The sequence below is a fragment of the Numida meleagris genome, chromosome 1 (genome assembly GCF_002078875.1).
Source record: "Numida meleagris isolate 19003 breed g44 Domestic line chromosome 1, NumMel1.0, whole genome shotgun sequence".
Lineage (NCBI taxonomy): Eukaryota > Metazoa > Chordata > Aves > Galliformes > Numididae > Numida > Numida meleagris.
In genome coordinates this window covers 46,634,298-46,659,069 of record NC_034409.1, presented here as the reverse complement: position 1 = coordinate 46,659,069, position 24,772 = coordinate 46,634,298, and the positions used below count along the sequence as shown (strand labels likewise).

Sequence of the window (24,772 nt, the reverse complement as noted above, 5' to 3'; positions counted from 1 at the left end):
GCCCCAGATGTCCTGTCCCTGCCTGGGTGGTGAGAATTTTGCCATCCATCTAAAATGGGCTGAGAACTCATCTTTATGTCTCTTTAATGAAGAGAATTGAGTGTTATATTTCAATGTTCTGCTTTACTGGTGTTTACCTTCATTTCTTCATTTTTTTTGTACCCTGCTGGTATTTTCCATGGAATTCTTTCTCCGAAATTAAGTAAACACAGTTCATGAAAGGCCTCTGTAAAAAATCCTATATCTGTAAGTACTTTAATCTGTGAAAAAATAACAGAGGGTTAGGTTAAAAAAAATTCCAGCTATTTTTTTTCTCTAAATAAAATATACTTAAAGGTAATTTTCAAATAGATTTGGCTACTGAAATAGTAGTACACTGATGGAGAATGTTCTGCAATGAAAATAAATATTTTATATTTTTTCCTAAATAGAGAAATCTCAAATACAGGTCTTTAAAAAAATGAGGTGAAAAACTCATAACCTTCTTCGAAAACATGCTCCTGAGAAATGAAAAATCTTAATTCATGCGGTTATAACTTTGAGTCATAGTCCAAGATCAGCCACTTATTCCTGTTAATCTCACAGTACTCAGCTAGTCTCCCTAATCCATCGCAGCATTTCCTGAAAATATCTAAAAGCAATAATACTTTGACTCTTACAAATTGCAGTCTTTAAAAAAAAAAAAAAAAAAAGAGATTAAAAAAAAAGTGAAAACATTAGTGGAATCACAGAAGTCTGTTCCTAGAAGTCTGACAACCTCGTTTTACTATGATACTGATAACAAATCTGGAAGTGAACATTATAAAGAAATTTAAGTTTTGCACGTAGGAAAACATAAGAGAATAATAGAAGAAGATAAAACATGGAACAATGAGTATAGATTTAAGCGGGAAAGATCTTATCATATCTTTAATGTTAATATCTGCTAAATGGAAAGTAGAAAAATGATGGAACTATTCAGCACTTACTGTAAGTCAAAAGTAATAAAACTTTCTAAATAACTCTACATCCTACAAATATTGAGAATATAAATATTATTCATTTAGAAAGTATTCCTATTCTGCAATCTGTTTTATTAAGAAATACTGAGGATCAGCTCAACTTTAAAGCACCATTTTTCACAGTAGTTATATAGGAAGACATATTAAATCAACTATACTTAACAAAGAAGTGAAAAGTTTATTTCAAATACAATGTGCCATGATAAAAAGAAAATTTCTTTGATTACCTTGAAGATTCTTCCTTCAATACATTTAGTGGGGTCTTTACAAATCTCAGAAACAAAGTATTGGTATAATGTGAACAAAGGTAAAATCTGTTGGAAAATATTAGGTCATCTAGTTATAAATGGCATAAAGGGCTCAATTATAGCACTATTTCTCTTATGCTGTATGAAAGATGAAGATTTTACAAAGTTTTTCAGCTGGCTAAATATAACCCCTAATTATTTCATTACTATATTAAATGGGATTCACAATGTGTAGTGTAAGGTTTCTCCAAAACTTCAAGGTTTTTTTATTTTTATTTTTTACTGTACTGCTGGTGAGTAAACCTACTGGAAAGATTCTGATGTAAGGGGTTTCTAAAACTGCATTTTGATGCCACAACTGTTTCCATATAAGCAAAAAAATAATGGAGTGAGCTTTAGAATATAAACACTATGGTGTCCAGCAATTGTCTAAGTGAAAAAATACCAATTGTAAAATACATTGGATGAGAAGGAGGCTTTTTGACAAATTCATTTCTGTTCAGTTGAATGCTTTTGTGGGGAAAAACTATATGAATGTTCAAAAACAAACTTTCTGGTAAGCACACACAGTATATAAGACTTCAGAAAAGACAAATCGTAAAAGCCTTGTTACTTTCTCGGGAAATGTGCTTTTATTTTTTCATAGAATAGCTTCAGAATTTGGATTACAACAGCTTCAGGCAAACATTTTAATTGTACCCATACCATTTCTGACTGAAATTTGTAGTGCTTCTACAAAATTAGTCTTTGAAGTCTTTTTTTTTTTAATAAAACTTTAATATTGATATATTATGATTTATGTCAAATCGTCTCAGTGTTCATCATCCAAAACATTCCTACACATTAAGCATTCAGTGGAAATGAAGCTCTCATCCTGCTGAATTGGTTATTGCTTTGACAATAACCTATGGCTTAGATCTATATTCTGCCAGTGCAAGTGCAAAAAGAATCAAAAATGCAAGCAGCCACTGTAAGTATCCCTGACTCCAGGAAACTGTTTGTTCCTTGATCTCACTCAATCTCCCATAGTGAGGGCAGGTTAGACAAAGATCTCTAACAAAGTGAGCACCAGTAAAGAAAGATGCAAAGAATCATCAACCACAGACAAAACAGACACTTCACCTGAAGTTCCAGAAGAAATCAATCCAATGCATGGTTTGCTGACAAAAAAAAGAGGAGTAACATGTCACCACCTCACCTCCTCTCTAACCCCTCTTCCATCTCCACCTCCTAATTTGTCCTGCTAGCCACGCAATCTTTTCCACTTGCACTGGCTTTGCCACTTGTGGGACCTTTACCTAAGCGGATTCAGCTCATTAAAGCAGCAGCAAATTATTTAATTTATTTACTTATTTTTCCTTTGGAAGGTTTTTTCCAGCTGGGAGTTGATTTATAAAGGTATCAAATTATCTGAAAAGATGTAAGAAAATCTGTTGTAGCATACAGGTGCAAATAGGAACAGATATAGAACTGCCCCTTTTCAGTACTAGTAAGCAACACAATCAATTTATTCCAGTGTAGGGCATCATACCCTTGAAAGAAGTTAGATTAAATCAGAAGAGGTCAGTCATTAGATGAAGGCAATGGCCACATGATCAATTTAAGAAGGAAAGTGTAAAAGCAGTCCATACAGAGTAATAACAGAATGTGAGAAAGTTGCCATAGAACCTAACATAGAGATATTTTACTAGAGCTTCCATGATTTGTCATAAATACATCCAATAATATCATAAAATGTTATAAATGTTACAAAATGATAAATAAACAAATGCTACTAAATGATACTTACTGTTAAATTTTGTTTTGCACAATGTAATTCAAACATAAGGAAATTCAGACTTGCAACTACAGTGGAGATATCGGCTCTGTAGTGATCAGAGAACAAGTCAATTCCAGGAATAAGCGTATGTGTTTCATACTGTGCAAAGTCACAGTCAGATGTGGGATGTGGAAGAGAGGCTCTAAACAGAGTCTGAAAGCAAAAACAACAAACTACATGTAAAAAGAAGTAAAGTAATTAGGTGAGACACTAAGAATCTCTAACTCTTGAGACTCATAGATGACTTTATAAATTAAACTAAGTCAATGACAAAGTATCCAGCTGTTTCAGGATAAAAACATGAAAAATATATTTTTTAAATGATTACTGATTTATATGTGAACTTGATGGAGAAGAGAAAAAAAAGGAGGCTGTAACTAGTTTATAAACAGCATTTCATGGCATAAGCAGAAACAAAAAACTGATCTAGGTGCAGGAAAATAATCATGAAAGATTCCTTAGCAAGTACTCCCTAAGCAATGAGAAACCTTCCTAAAGGGCCAATGGCATTTCTCTCAGATTCCAAGTGAAAGCATCCCAAATAAATCCTTTGAAGTACTGTAAAAAAAAAAAAAACTAGTAAGTCGCTAGGGGTTCTTAAAGAGTACTTTGATAATTCTTAGGATAAAATTCTGATCAGCACACTGAGATAATACAGTGGTTTATTCAAACATCTCCATAGTCAAGTAAAATACCAAGGAAAAATTCATTGCAATGTATTTGAAGAAACATTCAATCTCTTTACCAGTCCACAGATGTTTCATGGCAAATGTCTTCCATCTAAAGACAAATCGTCTTCTTTTTTTTTTTTTTTTTTTTTTTTTCCTTCTGAGACACACTATTTAAGTCCAGTTAGAGGCTGGTTCAACATTTGACGTATTGCATTTAAAATCATTCTGAATAAAACGTATTTCAAATTGTATATAATAGGACATCTCCTCTAAAATGCCTAAACTAAGTGAACTATGTACTGTTATCTTTCTGAAATAATAAGTACCCTGCATACCCTAAGAATTGCAGGAAGCATGCTCCACCTTGCCACTACCTCTGTGCCATGTAACCTGACCAGAGTATACTAACCAAAGCCCAATTCAGCCTTTATCTTGGTCTAGTGCAGCTTAAGCGATATAACTTAAACATTCATCTCTGTGAAGGGAGGAACATCAACATTGTCTCTGATGTTGGATATTCCTTCCCAATTGTGTTTATCATGTCATAGTTAGCAATTATATGCTAGACATACTCAGATCTCAGATATTAATAAGCCTAAAGTCAATACCAGAGGTGGAATTTAAATGAGGTTATAAAAGAGCTTTCCACATCACAGAACAAATTATGGGCTTGAACTTGGCAAAGTTCAGTAACTGATTATATTTTTCAAGACTCTCACCCTGCAAGGTTCTTCAATCCTAATTAATATCAGTCTCAATTCAGTCAAGTCACAATTATTTCTACCATTACACACCTGTAGCAAACTGTTACTACTATTTCTGTCAAAAGGAGGAATCAAAATTGTTCAGCTTTGTACCACCTGCAACTACAGAGCTAGAAGCTAATAATAACTATCCTTTACCTGTTTCTTCAATTTGTTCTCCCTTTACTGAAATTAACAAGGTTTTAAATATGACCTAGTATAGATCACACAGTCACAATCACAGCTGGCACAAGATCTTTGAAACTGGCATCAGTTTGCTTCTTAGAAGCCAAGTAACTTCCTGTTGCTGCATTGAGATGAGTTAGCATTGACCCCAGTGGAGTCTGACTGACAGAATACTTGCAATTATTTTTTTCCAATATAACTTCTGTTACTGATGTCTTAAAACCCTATTTTAGAAGTAAAATGAAACACTTCTATTTCCTCCATAGTTTGCTTCTGAAAGTTTGCAAACTTAATTTTAATGAGCTTATTTTCTAAGTAAATGAAATGAAATCATTTTGACTACCCACTACTTATAGAGCTTATTTCTTCTGTATTAATTTAGCAACATAAAAAAATACTTTTCAATGCTAAAAAATACCAAAAAACCACATTTTTCTAAAGTCTGTTTTCTCCTGTTTGAAAATGTACAACAATCTGTGAAGACTTCGTACAATGTACATCAGCTCAGTGACTGAGTATCTTGTTGATACAATCCACCCCTTCTTGAGCAGAACACTTCAAGAGAAAAAATATATATTTGACTGCCAAATATTTTAGTCATCTTCATTTTTCAATATTTCTTTATTTCTTAGAGAGACTCGTGTCTTATTGAAGTGATAATGTTTAGGCTTTAGAATTGGAATAGTGTTAAAAAACAGAGAATAAATACATCTAATGTGCATAAATTGTCAGTTACCTCTGATCTCCAGGTTTCTGTTACAATCAGAATGAGAATAGAAATGTTATAATAGGGAGTTATTGAGATTTAAATATTAGAAGCAATTTGTCATCTTTGTGAATTCTAACTGAAATTGCATCCTTACCTTAAAGAGTATAGCAGAAAAGTAGCAGTATTTAGTTCTTAATCTCACATTTGATGTTGTTATATATCTAAAGTACAACAAATAATAAGAAATGTGAATGTGTCCATCAATATAAACTATTCAAACTCTTTTTTTAATCTAGTTTAATAATGATACTAACACAATCTAGATGTTTTCCATCTTGGAAAACAGCTGCATCTTCTGCAGATAGGTGCTCAGCCATGTCATGCAAAGAAAGAATCATTTGACCAAAGGCATACCCAGATAAAAGGACTTGTCTAGATTCCCTTTAAAGTTAAGGGAGAAAAATATGGAATTTGAGAGCAAAATTAATCTCATCCCAAACTAGAAAGATTAAGCATGTTTGTATTTCTTTCCATAAAGGAAGCCTAGCACATGTGGACTTTCACATGGTAGCTGTTCACCCTGATTAAATGAAACCCATGCGCTATCTCACCAGTTTTAAACCAATATGGTAGTAGAGTATTGCTATGATCTATAATACTCAAAATCTTTAATACTAGAATCCTTTAATGTGCACTTTACAGTCATAAAAGAAAGAGCTACTTAAGGATGGCTAACAGCCCAATTTGGGTCTGAGAAAAGATGTGCCTGAGGGAGAAGCTAAGAGGATACTCCATCCAGATCCCTACCAGGATTTGGAATAGATACAGTAGAAGTAAAGGCATAGTATAAAGTGCAGCAAACATGTGCCACAAGCGCCTTGAGAAGTAGCTCAGGATTGGGTCCTACTGTGAGCCTGGGGCTGCCATACAGTTCAGAATTAGAAGAGCACAAAGGTGGTTTAGAATCCATGTAAACTCACTCCTTTTCATATGAGTGCTAATTCTGAGTTGCATAACACCATTTCATGCTGAAATACCCATGTTAATGCTTTCAAAGGTACTTTGGTTTTCAGATATTTTACAGTGCTATTACTAGGACCTGCTTGCCTGCTAATAACAATTCACTTAGATGAAGCTCTGCTTTTTCATGGGTATAACATTTCTAAGGTCACTTGGAACTGGCTTAGATACTTTCAAGTTTTAAATTTTGTACATTTTGTATAGTATAAAATATATTGAGGAACAGCTCAGAGTTACATCCATAGTGTTTCACCAGCAGCGAAGCAGTACTGGACTGAAATATTTATTGATGGCAGACTTTCATAGAGTAATTCAAATTTTATTTAGTTGTAATTCACCAGAAAATGAGTACTTTAGGCAGCAAATCTGTCCTTAGGATACATTAATATTTAATATGTGCAATGACTTGGGGGATGTGATATTTCAATTGAAAATCAATAAGACTGTAAAATCCTTGTGCTTATGACTTTTTATCATTTTGTTTTATTTCCAAGATCTCTCCATATAATTTACAGCTGCAACTATGATCAAGGATGAGCACTATAGGAAAGGGTACAAACACTATTCTCCTAAGGAGCAACTTTCTTCCTGAAAGGAAAAATTTTTCTGCTGTTGCTGAGTCCTTTTTATAGCAACTCTTCATTATTTTAAATTAATTTCAAGTTGCCAAATGTCCTCGATAAGCAGTTCTTTTAAAATATGGAAGAAATATATACGTCTATATAGATATTTACAAATACAAAAATAAAATACTTACTGAGCTATTTTAGCTACTAAAACTGCTGCATGCAAACATCCCCAAATTCCAGCCTGAGAAAGAAATTTCTGACTAATATCAGTAGATCTTCTGACTGCAAAGCACTCGGTAGCATTTTTTGAAAAGCCTAACTCTTGCCAGTTGTTAAGAATATCAGCAATGTTGAGTGTTTCATCAAGGGCTTGACACCAATATTTAAAAGCAGCTCTGTAACACATAAAAAAGTATACTCATCATATCACTGACATTTTCTAAAGCAGAAGATAAGACTAGCTTCATATTACCTCCACGGTCCAAGTTATAACTAATTCTGATTAGGTCAAAAACAGAAATAGAGTTTTGACAAAAAGATACCATTCCTGGTCAACATGTTCATTTGGACATTTACTAAGATTAAATTGACACGAGATAAACGTTACTTCCTAAAAATACACAGCAATGCTTAATCTTACAATTACTCAGCCAAGAAAGATAAATTAATGCTACAGAAAAATCTCTCAAAATATAGCTAGTAGTGAGATAGATGAAAGAAGTGATACGGACCTCAAAACAGCACAGGAACTTAGAAGACAGTTCAAGTGTGTAAGAATGGCAATTAAAAAAAATGAATCTGTGCTCTTTTTTAATCCAAGAATAATGTACCTTTTTTTTCCAGCATAAAAGTGAAGATTTCCAAGTTCATGTAGAGCCTGAACTCTGAGGTCTCTCTGGTTGTTTACTTCAAGAATTCCTGTTATTCATTATATAATGAAGTGGAAAAAACCACACATCATTACGTCAGTTACTGAATTTTGAACAAATTTTGCATGAAAAGTAGAAATGCATTGGCATGTAATTCATTGCATGAATATTTTTTAAAGACTTACTAAGCTTCTATATTTTGCCTTCAAAGGTATAATTTCTTATTTCTACTAAATCTAAAAACTAGGTTACTACGTATTTACAGATCTGTTTGTCTAAACTGTTGTTTTTTTTTTTTTCTTAGACTGAGAAAACATTCTCAGGCTGAGCTGTAAATATACGAGTAAAGCCTTACTAGAAAGTAAGATACACACCAACTAACAGGTTCTCATATTCAAATGTAAAGAACACGAAAGATCTGTTTCCTAGGGGAAAAAAAAAATGTATCATGAAATTAAAATGACTCCCTTGAACACGACAGATTTTTAATTTGGGATTAATCAGCATGACGCCACAGAAGTAATACTTTTTCATAAGAAGAGATACTGTAGAGGTGATGACCAATGAGTGGCTTGTTTAGGAACTAATATACATTTTCAGAATTAAGAGAGAAGTTTTTGTATTTCTGGAGACCACTTTCCACACAGTTATAGCTGTCTGACAGAGGAAAATAACACTGGAATAAGCAGATAGTGAGCCCAGATAGGTAGAAAGGTGTTAAATGTTAGCTATAAACAGAAATTTATAAAAAGCAATTACCAATTGTTTGTTCATAGGAAGAGACAATTACTGAAAGCTGTGACTGTGGCATTGGTTTACTCTCAATGCTGGTGGAGAAATTAAAATTTTCTTTAGAAAGGTCACATGGTGTTGGCAGAAATGCCAGTTCAGCTCCCACATTAAATCCCAGCCTTCTGTTTGGAGAGACGTGGCTGATTGTTCTTCCAACATTTTCTAGATCAGAAAAGCAATTTATATGAACAGTTCAGTAAAGTATTGTACTATTTCGAGCACTGAAAATATTTTCACATAGTGTTATTCAAAGAAATATATGATTCCTTTGTGCCCTCTTTTAATCTAGTTTCCTATGTTCTGATTCTGCCAGTGTGTCTTCTAATCAAGTTCATTGGTCATAATTCATTGGGCAGCACATCCAAATGAAAATTCAGGGCCACATAGAGAAAATAAGCTTGATAAGAGCTGCCAGTCAGTGCTCCAATGGAGGTTTGGAAGCAGAAAGTCAGGCAACATAATTGTAAGAGAAAAATTTTTATTATCCAACTGTGAGGCACAAATCATCTGAAATCCAGCTTAGAACACTCATTTAAAGAATTTCATGCATAATATCATATTTTTTGTTAGTTCTGACTCTCAATAATGATTAAAACTTTATTTTTAAAAAAACTGTCTTCTGCTCTGTAGTATTTAAACTGCAAACACACTTCATTGCTAAGTGAGAAACATTTCAATGAAGTACTCACCTTGTATGTGTGCGAGAAAAAGTGAAAGCAGTTTTCTGCTGTGTCTCAGTGCTCTGCTGTGATATTTAGACTTTTTTAGAGTTTCTCTAAAACACTTCAATGTGTCCTCCACATCTAGAGGTACATAAACTACGGGTTTAGCTTGACTGCCATCTAAAAGAAATAAACAATTATGGAGAACAATTTTGCTTTATATAAACATGTATTTTTAGGAAAGCAACCTGCAGGGAGAGGGAGACGATTGTCCCCTTCTACTCAGCTCTTGTGAGGCCCCATCTGGAGTATTGCATCCAAGCCTGGGGCACCCAGCACAAGAAAGATGCAGAGCTCTTGGAACTGGTGCAGAGGAGGGCCACTAAGATGATCAGAGGGCTGGAGCACCTCTCCTGTGAAGAAAGGTTGAGGGAACTGGGCTTGTTTAGCTTGGAGAAGAGAAGGCTCCAGGGAGACCTCACTGTGGCCTTCCAGTACTCGAAGGGAGCACATAACAGGAGGGGGAACAACTGTTTACACGGGTTGATAGTGATAGGACGGGGGAGAATAGTTTTAAACTAAGGCAGGGCAGATTTAGGTAAGATATTAGGAGGAAATTTTTCACTCAGAGGGTGGTGACGCACTGGAACAGGTTGCCCAAGGAGGTTGTGGATGCCCCATCCCTGTAGGCATTCAAGGCCAGGCTGGATGTGGCTCTGGGCAGCCTGGTCTAGTGACTGGTGACCCTGCCCATGGCAGGGGGGTTAAAGCTAGATGATCTGTGAGGTCCTTTTCAACCCAGGCCATTCTATGACTGGTGTCATAGAATTTTTCAGTGTTAAATTTTAATTGTGACATGATATCTACATTCCATGAATTCCATCTGTCTTTAGCATGCATCAGCTGATATCTCTTATTTGGATTTTGGTGTCTTCAGTATGGGAACAAATACTTTATTACAACCAATGATCCTACTTACAATTCCTGCAGTTTCTACACATCAAACCTGTCAGCTGGCATGCTCTCCCGACTGCATGCATAAATATTATCTACTCTATAGCATTATTTACCATTTAATGACTTTCCTCCACTGAACTGCACACAAAGCCTTCTGTGCAATGTCTTGACATCTCTGTAGTATGAGGAACTATGTTTTACAAACTTACATCAATAATTAAAACATTTTAATCCTGACTGGAAATGATATCTTTACATGTAAAAAAGGTGTTCTGTCACCTCATACTTTATCTCAATTTTTGTGTTGGTTCTACCAATAATAGTGAAGGTTCACATTAACTTCTGGGTATGTTGCTTGGTATTCAACAACACCCTCAGAAAATAGAGCCACCACCAAGTTTATTCAACATACTGTGGCCATCTTGCAGCTGGACAACAAATGCTCTTCTCTGCTTTCAGATGCATTATGAAATTTGGAAAGGTCTTCACAGCATTATTATTCAATCAAAATATCAGCAACAGTAATTTGAAGACTAAACTGATCTTATATTCAAAGAAACATAGGAACAATTGAAGGCCTACAGTAAGAAGGAAAATAAAAAACACAATATCCAGTAGGATTAAAAAAAAAAAAAAATGAAAGGTTTTGGGAGAAAACGTAACTCATGACATTGAAATGTGCTCTGACCTGCATAATCATTTTTCATCTCAGGATATAAAAAGCAGCCAGGAAAGACCAGTACACTAGCAGAAGGGGCAACAGGTAGCTGTAGATTCTGCCCTATGTAGTCTCTGCAGCTCATCTAAAAATCAAGTTTTGTTTCATGATCATTGAACAATATTTATAAAAAATCATAATGTTTCATGTTAATAGTTAAGCATCTAAACAGCCATATATCACAAAATAAAAGAAGACAAATTTACAAAAACACCAATGACTCATTACTAATATCCAGCTCAACAAGGAGTAAAATATTCACAATATTTAAATAGTGGATATATCATGTAAGTGTGAAATTTTATATCTCAAATTTTATATCCTTAGAGATCAGAGTTGAAAAAATACAAACAATTCATATTAAAGAATTAAGCTTGCATCTCATATGGTGTTTGCCATAATCATAAGCAAACTATTGATATTCAGCAAACACTCTACCCTTCTTAGTCTGGACAAATGCATGTTTGCAAATAACCTAGAAGTGTTTGTATGCCTGAAGAGCACACTGCCTCTAAAACACAACGTAATCCAGAGTAAGGCTCTAATAGCTCTAAGCAAATAACAGGAGTCTAACCCCGTGAGAAAGGCAAAATTCCATACAAGCGTATTTAGCCTCTATACAGAGCTAATCTAGCATTTAGTTGTGTTGATGTAGCCACATCACTTCAGGAAAGAAATAATCAATTCAGAGCTAGTTCCAGTCTCCCTGAATAGCATTGCAAAATGTAGCAATACTCTCCTAATTTTTAACTGTATACTGTACACTCCTTATTTACTATTAAAGGACATTAGTCTTCATTCTGTAAGTTAAGATGTTTTTCATTACTATGATTGCTTTTCCACATTGGTCAGATCACAGTGGTATACAATCAGAGAATCATAGAATATCCTCAGCTCCCTTTGCAAGCCAGGAGTGCAAACTGAATGCCTTACAGGTATTATGCAGACGTAAGCTGTCTCTAGGCAGGGCAGCGGATCCTGAACCCAAAACAAATTCAGAACTCTGCCTGCTTGTATTTCCAAAACCCACTTTCCCCCTCTCTTTCAAGTCCTGTTTATATTAGTTAATAGAAATATATTAAAAATTTAAATAATATGACTTCTTAGAAATGTTAAGTTAAAAAATATCCTGATATTTAATAGCTAATTCCGCAAAAAAAAATTGCAACTAGGAATATCAGTTTAGTAAACATAGAAAGCCATAGAAAGCATGAAGGAACTTGCTGAGCAGCTGGGTTTTTTTTGTTTGTTTTAATAAAGTTTTGCATGTTTTTTCTTGGTGTTGTCAATGTTTGGGATAACTTAATTTGATTAATTTAAAAGCCGTGTTCCAATGCAGAAAGAAAGCAATTTCTTTGTATTTAATTTTAATTAATCACAAAGATTATGCAACATCCAAATAAATGTTTTCAGTTTAAAAGAGCAGCGTCAAGAACTAACATGAAATTAGATTTAGGCTCGCAATGCGGAATGAGTACATAATGCATGGAAGAAACGTTCTCTGGGTCAGCAAGTCCAGACCTCTGCTGTCATGGGAATCATGTCATAAAAGCCCTCTCATGCACTTCAATCAATTACGTTCATTAATTTCTTATTTTAATTTACTATTTGTGAACATTATGGAAAACCATATTAATCTAATCAGCGAACATACTTTTCTATATTTAGTTCATATTAACAGTTAGTACCCAAAAAAGAAATCTGCGGTTCACCTTATTTGCATTATTGGATAGATACTGTATGAAAGGAGATTTATGACTGTCTGGGCCACTGAACTGCTGTAACCTTTCCAGCAGCTGCCTCTGAGCATACACCAGAAGTGGACTCACTTGTTCTGTATATCTCTCACTGAAAGAAAAGGTATGGCATAATAATTAATCAAAATAATAGTAAATCTAAATATATAATGCTGGTTTTTAGTTTTTGTTAGAGTTGGTATAACTTACTGTGTTAATACATTAAATTGTACAGCTATGTGTACCAGTGCTCCCCATTTCTTCATTTGATACAAAAACTCTAATGTTTTAAGAATCAGATTACATATCCATTTCAAGTCAACCACATTCACATCATCCAGGGGAGACTGCGGATGGAGATTTGAACCACCATTCTCATCAGTAATACCTCCGAAGCAACTGGGAATGCAGAAATCTCCTTCGGGCTCCATAATCTGCAGTGAAAAAAACATTATTCTAGCTGTTACTGTCAACATTGTTTTTAGGAGAAATCAAATTATAAAGATTAGGAAATACTGTGCTTGTCTAAAAACATTTAACAGAAAAATAATTTGGAGATATGAGAATATAAAAGAAAGAGAAAGAAAATTGTCTCTACAGAAGGCACAATAATAAAGGGTGTATCATCTTCATATTTTTACCTTAAGAGAATTGCTTGCTTGTAGTTCAGTTATCATATCAATAATCATGTCCGAAGCCAAATAAAATGGCAACCAAACTGTCTTCCTAAGAAATGCCCTGGTAATGGGAAATGCACCCTTGTAGGAATGGGAATGGTTAGCAATTGACTGTGATTCTTGAGTATAGTTCCAAAGTTCTCTGCATGAGTTTTGAAGCAATGTCCAGTGGCCTCCACGGTGAGCAAGAACCTGTGCATATCATTCAGAATTATACTTTGGAAATACAGAAATGAAAAGCTTCCTTCTTTCACTGCAGAGCCTAGGCAGAATTAATCTTTCAGAATTACATTCAACAAATCACCCTTAGTAACAGATTATTTCTCAAAATCTCAATTTATATAAGGCATTGCAAAAACTTAATTTGGGATTTTTTCATGGAAGCACTAATTAATAATAGCATTTAATTGTTGCTTCTGATGTGAGAATAAGAAAACAAATTAATTCATATCACCTAAAAATACATATTTTATTTAGTTTTAGGAAGGTTTATGGGAAGACTAGCCAGACTACTTTTCCTTTCAGTTCCTTCAATTCCTTTTCTTTTTACACTAGCAAGGTACTCACTGTGACCTATAAAGAGAAAAGTAAGTCCACAAGTATTTAAGACAGATTTAACAAACATGAAAGGGAAAGTTACAAAAACTAAATAAAAATAAAACACATATACATTATATATTTGATAGAGATATATTAAGATAGGTAATTTGTCTGACATTTGATACACTGTATTTTGACATCTTGCAGAAGATGAGAAATCATTGCTTTTTCCTCCCAAAAAAAAAGTTTTTTGAAGTTTCTTAGCATTTTTTACATGTAAAATGGAGTACATTTTGTAATGCAGTGTTTAGTAGTAAACAAAATTTCTACTAAGAAAATGTATCTTACTGCTGCTCTTCTTAAATGTAGAAAGATTTTTGTAAAGTGGTCCAATAAAGTGGAATTTGATGGAAACTGCTTGCGTTCTTTGGGAGAAAGTGAGATGGATACTTCCATATCATTTGTCACTTGAGTTTGAGGAGTATCCCTTCCACACAATTTAGTGCTGTGCTCAGAAGATCTATTTGTATCTGAAGACAGAAAGTTCACCAGTTAGGAGTTAACTCACCAAGTGAGTTAAAGTTCTCAAAAACATAAGAAAGGAAATATTATCAGACAGCTAGGATTTTTGAGCCAGCTAAATACTCACATGTTAGGAAATGCCAAAGGTAAGGTTATCATATTTATAAGGTTATGATATTTAAAATATAAGATGCCTTTACTTAAGAGAAGGAAGAAGCAGAAAGCACAATAATATGTACCAAATAGTTTTCAGCCTCAAAATTAAAAACAACCTATCCTAAAAGTTACCAAATTTAAGGAAGAAATCACCATTTGGCAAGCTCACAAGAATCTCTCTGAAACCAAAGCCTCTTAAAAAGAGAAGTTAGGAAGGGGATTTTTTGAAAAAAAAACTGTGATATGTGTAGAATTGTTTCTTTATTTTATTCATTGCCAACCATCCTCTAAGGGGAAACACAAAGGCTCATGAAACTGGGATACTGTAATATTTGTATAATGAACTATACATTTAATAGCAGGAGCTAATTTCACAATAACTGATATTTGAACACTAAGGAAAATGACATATTTCACTGATATTCTTTTGTTCAAAATTGCTGAAACAGCTAGCATGTAACAAACAGGATTAATGCTAGTTTACAGCAACTTCCAGTTCCCAGTGTCTTGTAAACATCAAGAAAGTCAGAGGAGTATAAGCACAATAATCTGTTGCCGTGAGTAAGCTGAACCAGTGAGTTTACCAGCTAGCTTTTGTAACAGCTCCCTGAGAAAGGCAAAGAGGCTGGTTGATTCCTACCTAAGGAAGGAATGATAGAATTTTGCTTCCTACAGCTGTGACAAAAATGTATTCCCCGGAGCTCTATTGAAAAGATCAGACTTGTGATTTTATCTTGAAGTTACAGTGGATAGGTGGACTAATTTGGGTTGACTTGTACGTTGTCACCATCTGAAGTGATCGAAGTTCTATATTTCTCAATTAACTGCAAACAGGAGACTTTCATCTCCTGTTGAAATCTCAGATGGTGACAACATACAAGTTGATAGATGATAATAAACTTCAGTCTGTAATTTTAAGAAAGACTTACAGAATGACCCAGGAAATTATTGGCCAATTAGGAAATCTAAAAGAAATTGCAGACCAGTTAAAACTCATGGAAACTATATTTGCATTTATAATAATCTGGAATATTATCTAGCAAGTATGGGTCCTACAAACCAAAATCCAGTATTGCTAGATTATTAGAATGTATAAACGTGTTACTATAGAACGAAGAATAATCATTTGATATAGAGTAACACATTTATCAACACAATAATGTCCAGGGTTATTAAAAAGGTCATGTTATTGACTATGACTTATAATAGGTATGTCAGGAAGAGAAAATACAGACAAAACTTTTGAAATCCAAAAACACAATTTCTTTTTTTAATAGGAATGGGTGATTTTCCAAAAATGACATGGAGAACTAAAGATGGAGGTCAGAATTGAAAATAGGAGAAAGAAAAAGGTAAGTTGAAACTTCTTCCTTTTGTGTACCCATTAAAAGTTCTTACGTGTTTGTCTTTTGGTCAGCTCTGACGGTGAATTTTCAAGAGGAAGAGCCATCAATGTTCTTTGCTTATTCTCCACAACTTCTCTCACCACTACAGTTCCAGAATTCTTTAATGAGAATATTTCAGAATCCAGAATATTGTAACTGCAGAATGGAAGAAAAGAGAATTTAAAAAAATTAATACAAAACAATTTTTATATAGACACACACAAAATTCAGTTTCTCAAAAGTGAGCTTTCATTGTTTTTCAGCTGCTTTGGCAATCAGATAAAATGAACAGCTGAAAGGTACAGACAACCAAAAAACACTGCAGTATAGTATATTCCAAAAGTTTCAGAAGAAGTAAAACCTGACCAGTCAAGTAAGCAATCAAAAACGTTCATGCCACCTGTCATGTAATTGAAGTCAAAATGTGTTAAACTGTAAATTCATTTGTATGGGGAAGCTGAATTGTGCATAAGGCAAGCTGATTGATGATACTATAATTCAAATCTATTTGCATTAATGGCAATAATACAACAATCAACATTAATAGCAAACACTGATAATACAGTAAGATATACCTGTCCTGACAACGTGAGCCACCAATTCCAATATTATATTGTTCTTCTAGTTTCTTTTTAAATAAGTTGTAGTGTGCAATTGCCACATAAATATTCATCTGAGATCTCCAGGGCATCTCTTCAAGACATATCTGATGAAACTTCTTTCGTTTTAAGTAATTGCTCACAATTGGTTTCAGCAGTATCACTAAGGTGTTCCGAGCTACTTTTCGTAATTCTTCCTGATGTTTCCTAAAATAAAATTAAAAAAAAAATGCAGTAGCAAAAACATGAAACTGTGTTTTCTCAAAGATCTAGAATTCCAAAGCAGGTTAAAGATACACAGAAATATCCCAGTACATATCCACAGACTGTAAGAAGTCACATTTCTCGTAAAATGATTTTTGCTTCATTCAAGAATATCAATTCTGCTTTCCATCTTAAGGGCACTTAACACACACTAAATCCTACATTCTACAACTTCTGTAAGGTATTTGTTTTAGTACTTGAAAGAAGTTTAGCTCTATGTCTGAAGTTACTTATAGTTCAATCACTCAAACATTATTATACAAAATGCAGTGTGCGCTTCACACAGTCTGCTCAGGAGATTGAGGATCTACTATTTACTGTAAATATGGATCATTATTTTTATTGCTTTGTTTTGGTAGCTTATCATCCTCAATTTGAAGAAAGCATTCCGTTTCAAATGTGGATGCCTGGCTTTAATTTCCATCCACAGATTTTTCAGTTGTTTCTCTGCCAGCACAACTCTCAGCCACGACTCTGCATTAGTTGGCGTTTTCTCTTTATGAAGATGCATAATGATACTGTAGTCAAATCATATCTTATTTTTTTTCTTTTTGATAAACTATAAACACATCTCTTTATCATTCCAAAATATTTTTCTGCCTGTTATCAGCCTTTACAATGTGGACATAACAGTATACCATATATAATATTGATTATATTTTATAGCAATATTATTATGTGTGATGGAAAGGAGCAGAAAAAGAAAAAAGCGACAGGTTAAGTTAGATGTCCCTTCTCTTGCACTGAAAGCCATGAAAAGAATGTTAAGGAAGTTTCCTTTTTCTGTGGAGGATGAAAAATGGACAGTTTAGGTACATATTTAGAAGATCGTGTACAGAAGACTTTTATTTGAGATCATTGGTCAAAGCATTTCCAAAAGTAATTATGTGATTGCTTATATTCACATAATATTTTCTGGTTTTCTAATTGCTAATTGCTGGAAGCATAAGTGACCAAAGAACCAGTTAATGAATGCTACATTTTTTTAAATGGTTTTGAATGTATTATTATTGCCAAGTTAGCTGAACACATACGATTATCTGCCAAAATGAGAGGTTTCAATTGTTTCTGTCAAAGAACAGCTTACAGAAAGCTACAGAAGAGGTAAGCCAAAAGGACTGGCAGACGGATGATAAAAATTGGGAATATACAGGAATAAACAAATATTCTTTATTAGATTTCTAACTGCTAAGCACCCCAAAACAGTTTGAAAGGCAGTATAGTACAGAGTTTAACACCATAATGAATTAATATGCTCAAGCTAACTCAACAGAGATATAGATACTCTTAATACAAAGACCTCAAGATCTTCTACAGTTAATCTCTGAAATAGAATGTTCTGTAGTCTGGAAGCCAATTTTATACCAAACAAAACAGAAAACTGAGTAAAATGTGCCCAGATTCATCCCTTTGATAGGAAAAAAAAAAAATAGTTAAAATGTACACTTAATTGTAAACTAAATTTCAGTCAAAATGTTGTGGGTTTTTTCTGTAAATTGACCTGACAACTTATATTCATTTACCTTTGTGCTTCTGGAGATTTCATTATGTTTGTATGTTTCATACAATACTGTCTAAGAGTCTGCATTTTTCTAGTAGAACTCGAGGTTACTTTTCTTTGTTTCTTCGAAGCTGATGCCGCTTGTTTCTTTAATGGTGATTTCTCCATACTCTTTGAAAAAAATATTCCATGACAAACTTAAATAAATTTCAAATATTATTTATATCTATATTATCAATTACTTGAGGTATACAGCAGTTTGGCTTATGCAGTAGCACAACAGAACAGAAAATAAATTCTGGAATTGCTTTTCAAAATATAGCAGGAAAAGGAATAATTAACATTCCTGAAAAAACTACAGTTTTTCTGAAAGGGATACATCAAATGCTGATGCTAAGATCCAGACAGGTCTCCAGATTTTCTTGAATATGCCACTGTTTTCTATCTCAGAAATAATGGATTTTTTTACTATTATAAATAGTAAAAATCTGTAATGCAAAAACCAACAGAAGCCTTTCCCTCATCTGTCTGAGATGCTAGCAGTATTACAGCATTAGTAAAGGGTTATGAGGGAAAAACCTCTTCCTCAAAAATAATACAAATCCATTTGGATTTGTCTTACCTTGGAATAAAAGCAAAAATGTCTTTTGAAAGAATTCTAAACAAAATGCCTTTATTGTACCATTAGAATGTCTGCAGAGGGAGTTAATCTTGAACAACTACTCAAAAAAAGTACAACATATTGCATAAAAGAAGCCAAAACTGATCTCTCTTTCTTAATGCGATGATACCCAAGTAATTTCAAATTAACTTATTTGTTTTTCTAAAATGGGACGATTAAAACTTTCATTGATTTTGGAATTCACTACTCTGACCGAAATGCCTCACAACAGTTGATCTTTCAGACAAATCCAATGTGAACTTTTCTTCCTGGCTTTAGGACTGCAGAGGTTTGTGGAGGGCTGGAGTTTCTATCCCAAATTTTGGCAATTATGCATGTCTCCAACTGTAGTTTTTATAACACAGCTTTTAAAACAATATATTTGTGCTTATGACATCGCTGCCAAGTAAAGACAAACATGACTATTTAGAAGTAAAACTCACTTTCTGGAACTCCACAGCTCCTGTAGCATACTTCTTAGTGCCCTCAGTCACACTGGGAGAACTTGTTTTTTGTCTTGGAGTTTCACTGATACAGAGAATATGGTTGTTCCTCCTGATAAATAATAACGATAAAATTATCATCATCATGTTAAACTCAATTGATATTTAAAGAGTTATCTTAGGAAACAGGTAAGGCACATGCAATACATATTTCACTAGAATTTGTAAATTCATCAGCTTTTCTTTCTTCCCATTCAGAAAGAGGGAGTGCTCACCATCAAAATTCATTATTCAAATCTGAATTGATAGGTAACAACTAGCTCACTTTCCTAAATTCTAGCTATGGAAGGCTGCTGAGAACTTCCTTATATCCAATCCTTTTGGTCTTTTGTAACAGAAATTCCTGTTCCCCACAATATGCAAGGGCTGCTTTAGAAGTAACACCTCGTAGATAATTACACTGGCCCACAATGTCAGAAGCAGATGTTGGTGGTATGACAGCAGAGACTGAACCTTCCCACCAATATTCTATGAAATTTCATTGCTGTGCAACTGATGGCAGCAAAGGGGCAGTGTGACAGTGTTGTCTGACATGGAATCCTGCATGAAGCAAACCTGTGCCATTTAATTCCTCCATGCAGAAGAAGTGGCACCCACTGATATTCATTGATGTTTCCTGAATTTTTAGGGAGTAAATACTGGATGTGAGCACAGTGAAAGTTGTACTGAATGGGCAACATTTTTGTAGCAGCAGTGACATCATATCAGCTATGAAACAGTGGGTCACCTCTGCTGGTGCAGATTGTTAAGAGCGTGGCATGCAGGCTCTTGTTCGTTGCTGGTGAAAATGTACAGCTAATGGTGGTGGTTATGCTGAAAAAGAGTGTTTTGTTGCAGAGAATTTGCTCTATCAAATGGTGTTATTCTGCTTTTTGTATCTGTTGTCATTTCCACGGACAGAGTGACCTACGTACAATTCACATTTTCTGTTGTAACTGTGGCATGGATGAACCTCAGCAGTAAATTTCAATATAACTATAACAGAGACCTACTTTTTCAAGTGAGTTCGCACATTTTCTACCCATTCCAGAACACTGTGAAATTTCTCTTCATTCAGGATTTTGTGCAAAACTTGAATAAAGAACTCAAGAAAACGTGATTTCTTTCTGAATTTCATCACTGCAATACAGTAATAAAGAACATCTTTTTTTTGCATCTATGACATAACAGGTTTCTGAATTCAGCTTTAATTATAGCTATTTATCTCTCAAAGAACACTTTTGTGTTATGTTGAAGACTAGTGAAGAAAAGGCGTACTGATACTGAAGTTAGATCGGACATGATACACAGCAGCTGCTGTTAAATTCTTATTTTAGTGACTGGGCATCCAGAATCATAATTTCACTGTATTTACACTTCTAGAATGACAAGCATTCTAGGGACTAATAAATCAGTTTTGGAACTATTTTTGTATTACACAATGCATACTACAAAAGTATAAAATAACAATATTTATATGTCTAATTGTACAGTTGCCTGAAAATGCAAGAAAACAAAAACACAATAAAGCAAGCATAAACAAAGTGAAAGCATGCTGTTCACTTAGACTGTTCTTTTCAGTGACAGCCACATTAGTGTACAAGCATTACAGTATTTAAAAAAAATGTATTGGCAAAAGCCATATACCAGAATCTTAAATCCTGTTTCAAAACCATGCATCTTTTGTGAATGCCTCCTTCAGTAATTAAATTCAATGTGGAAATGAGGTATATCAATTTTAAAAGATCATTCCACAGTAACAAAAAAAAGAAAACTTGGCACAGGTTTAAAAAAATGAGCTCATTTTCATGTTCATTAGAAAATAAATACTATTCAAATTATTTTAAATTTAATATTTTCTGTATTAAATATAAATATATAAATATATTTTATTTATCATGTTTCTAAATGTGACCATATTAAAGATTTTTTAAGCTTTGTTTTAATCAATTCTAAATATATGAACATAAAAAGAGGAAAAAGTTTCTAAGAGTTTATTCCAAGCAGTAAAAAGATTGCTTTTTTGGAAACCATCTAAAGAAAGCAAGCCTTTACAGCTGAAATAGATGCCAATTATCCTACCTTCTCGATAAGCAGTGTTTGATGTCCAACATGAAATTATAGGGTAGAGGAACAAAGGATCTTCCTGTCCTCCAAGCTCTGATCCACGAGCTACATCAATAAACATAAAATCCATTATGACAAGTAGTCACAGTGTTCAATAGAAACTGTACATGGAATCATTAACAGAAGACTAGCAAAATCCTTCTTTAACACACTTTGCTTTTAAATCTCTCACTGTCAACCAAAGAGAAATTCAGAAGCTTGCTCTCCTCTTCTAATATAAGCATATGTGCTGCCTGGGTATTAAGAGCTTACAGATGTGACTGATGAACTTCCAGTTATTAGACTAATGAGCAAATGTCTGGAGTCCGCCACAGGTCTTACAAAAGGTCCATACATATCATCTATGGAGGAGATGATTTGTGGAGTAAGGAAATGTCCAAATGTTATTTTTAAAGATGTACAGCATGAACTTAACACATGATGCTATTAGTTACTAGCACACTTATATAGACGTTTGCAAGTTCCATTGTTGAAAAAAAATGAATGTAGCTAGTCCCTGATAAAAGTGAGGTAAAAAATGGACTCTGGAACAACCATTTGTGATAGTGGATCAATAATTGCATCCTCCACTGGCAACAGTCTGTTGCATGCAAATAGTGTGCAATCAAATAGCACGGACAAGAAGATAGGCAGATTTTTAATTATCATTTTTAGGTCAAGCCACAACCTACGTTAGTATTCTCTCCTCTTTGACAAGTTCAACAAGATAGTACTTCAAATGAGTACTTTAACAAAGAAAATTTTTTACTTTCCAAAGACAATTTAAATAGGAAAACATCTGAAATTTCACAATTTAAAATTGCAATGTGTGTGAAACATTTTTTTTTTCCTCCATTTTCTACAAAAGATGCAGGTTCAGCTCTTTTTTATTTTTCTCTTAGGCTATCATCAATGGAATAGTAAGTATTGATTCTCTTTGAGGATGTCCTACAGACAGCCTTTGGCCAATATTTCTTTTCAACAGCGTGATCCACAAGCACAATCTTTTTCCTAAATCACCTATGCATATTTGTAAGGATAGCTGTAAGCTTTGTTATTTGTTACGCATAGTCTCACCAGAAGGTTCTTGTATTGACTGGTATAAAATTATCCTATTTTGGCAACAGAGCAGACTTCAGCAGTCAAGTATTTGCCAGTTAATGAAAACACGTTCTTCCCTAACTGATAAACTCATTAGTTTAACTTTCTATTAAGTGAGAATGGAAGATCATTTTGTTAAATAATCAATGTAATTTTCAGTTAAGTTACAGAATTCATTCATTGTGTGATTTGTCCTGCAGGAATGCAGGCATCAATGTCAGTAGCAAAAACCAAAGGATCAGTGCACAGAGGAGCAGATTAGCATCATGGTTTTTGTCCTGTTTGTTACAGAAGTACTTTCTCTTCTAAGACATACGCACGTATACTCAGAGAAGGTGGATCAAAAAGTGCACCCACCTGGTTTTGTCAGTTTCAGGAGATTTGATTCAAGAGCACTTAGATTTTCTGTTGCTTTTTCCATTGCAGCTAAATGGGATTTCTTTGCAGAAATGTTCTGAAATATCAAATAAACAGCTTTAAAAAAATTAGCTTTTACTTAACTAAAAAGAGCACAACAATTGTGGAATTTGGATTCGATTCCAAATCTTATAATTATTTATCAGGTAATTTAACATTGTCCTCTTTTGAGTTAAAATTGATGTTCATAACATTTTTAGCATGGCTCCAAAATCTTGGCCATCATTTATTCTTCATTGTTTCACATGGGAGTCAGTGGATATGCTCTGCCATGAAAAAAATTTTGCAAAGTCTCACATGCTACTAGCTGCTACTACAACATATTTGAACAGACTTTTTGACAAGATATGTTGCTTTCCAGAGAAATAATGCTCTTTTGTAGATTATTTACTTCCTAGAGATACGAAAATCTTCCTCATGAAACAAAGTTCTTCTTATTTTCATTTTAGTGAAAATGTAATTTTTAGTTAGCTCTATTTATCTCAAGGTATTATATTATTATTCCTTTGAACTTCGATTGCTTTCCCTTCTCTTCTTTTTTTCTTTCTTTCCTTTTTTTTTTAATATGAATCTGAGAGCAGCCAGCACAAATTCAGCAAGAAATAATTGAGAAAATCATTTGTCCTGGATCCTGCCAGTGTCCTACAATATTTTTTTTCCAGAAATCCATCCATGTAAACTGATTGACTTGCTGCTCCTCTCCTCAATTTATCTGTTTTCATGCTCTCACTGCTTCTTTTCATCCTGCTTCATTATTCCTACTTTTTGTATATCTTTTTCAAATTTCCTCACTAGTAAAATCTATCAGGAAAGTATATAGAATCAGCACTTCCTCCTGAGTTGTAAGAAACCTTGCAATCTACTCCATCTCTTCATAATTTATGTATAGAGGCCTTTGAGGTTGAAAGTTCTTCCTTCCTTGTTGTTTTGTTTTTATTCTACACATTCCCAAGTTACTATCCTACTATGACTCAGTTTCAAGTAGCAGGTATGCAAAATAAGAAGCTGTTTCCACATTGTTCATGATACTTCTGATCTCCCTTTCTTTCAGATTTTTTTTCCTGTCCAATAAAGAATTTCTTTTGGGGCAGAAACCATACATGCAGATCAGTTAAGAATGCTGGTACTGTTATCTGGCTCTGAACAGTAATACTGCTAACTCCTTTCCACTTCAACTAAATGAGATCCTGTACCAACTGCAGTCTGCAACTGATCCTAACAGATGACTACAGACAGAAGCTTCTCAGCTGTCTGTATTCTTGGGAACTCCTACACTATAATGAAACTCTTATTCCATACAATCTAAACAGAAAGTTCATAAATATTGTCTTTAAAATAAAACAATAGCATATTGAGATAAAAGAAAAAAAATGAGTATCAGAGTAATTACCTTAATTTTGTGTGTTTCTTCAGTTTCTGTAGCTCCTGACTGGCCAGATGAGGTTGTTTGTGAGGAATCCAACAATTTTTTCCCATAGTTAATAATAACTACTGCTAGTTCATATTCTTTCCATGATCGTAGAACCTATTAAGGAATCACCAGTTACATTTTCTTTTGTTTTGCATAACACATGTTTAATTATTATCTACTTACAATTGACAAAACGTATGAATATTATAAATAGACATTAATTACTCAATACTTAGGTTTCCTTTAAGAA

The 24,772-nt window shown here is 33.9% G+C and overlaps 1 protein-coding gene across 5 annotated transcripts in view; it reads right to left on the bottom strand.

Moving 5' to 3' along the window:
- The window catches only part of CFAP54 (cilia and flagella associated protein 54), a 120,006-nt gene that overhangs the window by 34,089 nt on the left and 61,145 nt on the right, over positions 1–24,772 (bottom strand). For 4 of the 5 annotated variants that reach the window (XM_021392364.1, XM_021392447.1, XM_021392147.1 and 1 more), the window contains 21 exons: positions 24,502–24,636; positions 23,052–23,148; positions 21,570–21,659; positions 20,501–20,627; positions 19,449–19,560; positions 18,367–18,515; positions 16,556–16,786; positions 15,994–16,136; positions 14,266–14,447; positions 13,342–13,569; positions 12,911–13,134; positions 12,677–12,812; positions 10,935–11,049; positions 9,317–9,469; positions 8,595–8,789; positions 7,797–7,884; positions 7,155–7,361; positions 5,532–5,598; positions 3,039–3,221; positions 1,229–1,315; positions 138–260 (listed from right to left, as the gene is read on the bottom strand). In XM_021392364.1, coding sequence (XP_021248039.1) covers positions 138–260; positions 1,229–1,315; positions 3,039–3,221; positions 5,532–5,598; positions 7,155–7,361; positions 7,797–7,884; positions 8,595–8,789; positions 9,317–9,469; positions 10,935–11,049; positions 12,677–12,812; positions 12,911–13,134; positions 13,342–13,569; positions 14,266–14,447; positions 15,994–16,136; positions 16,556–16,786; positions 18,367–18,515; positions 19,449–19,560; positions 20,501–20,627; positions 21,570–21,659; positions 23,052–23,148; positions 24,502–24,636 — 3,072 coding nt within the window. The remainder of the gene's footprint in view (positions 1–137; positions 261–1,228; positions 1,316–3,038; positions 3,222–5,531; positions 5,599–7,154; positions 7,362–7,796; positions 7,885–8,594; positions 8,790–9,316; positions 9,470–10,934; positions 11,050–12,676; positions 12,813–12,910; positions 13,135–13,341; positions 13,570–14,265; positions 14,448–15,993; positions 16,137–16,555; positions 16,787–18,366; positions 18,516–19,448; positions 19,561–20,500; positions 20,628–21,569; positions 21,660–23,051; positions 23,149–24,501; positions 24,637–24,772) is intronic. The other variant, XM_021392225.1, reaches the window with a different exon arrangement.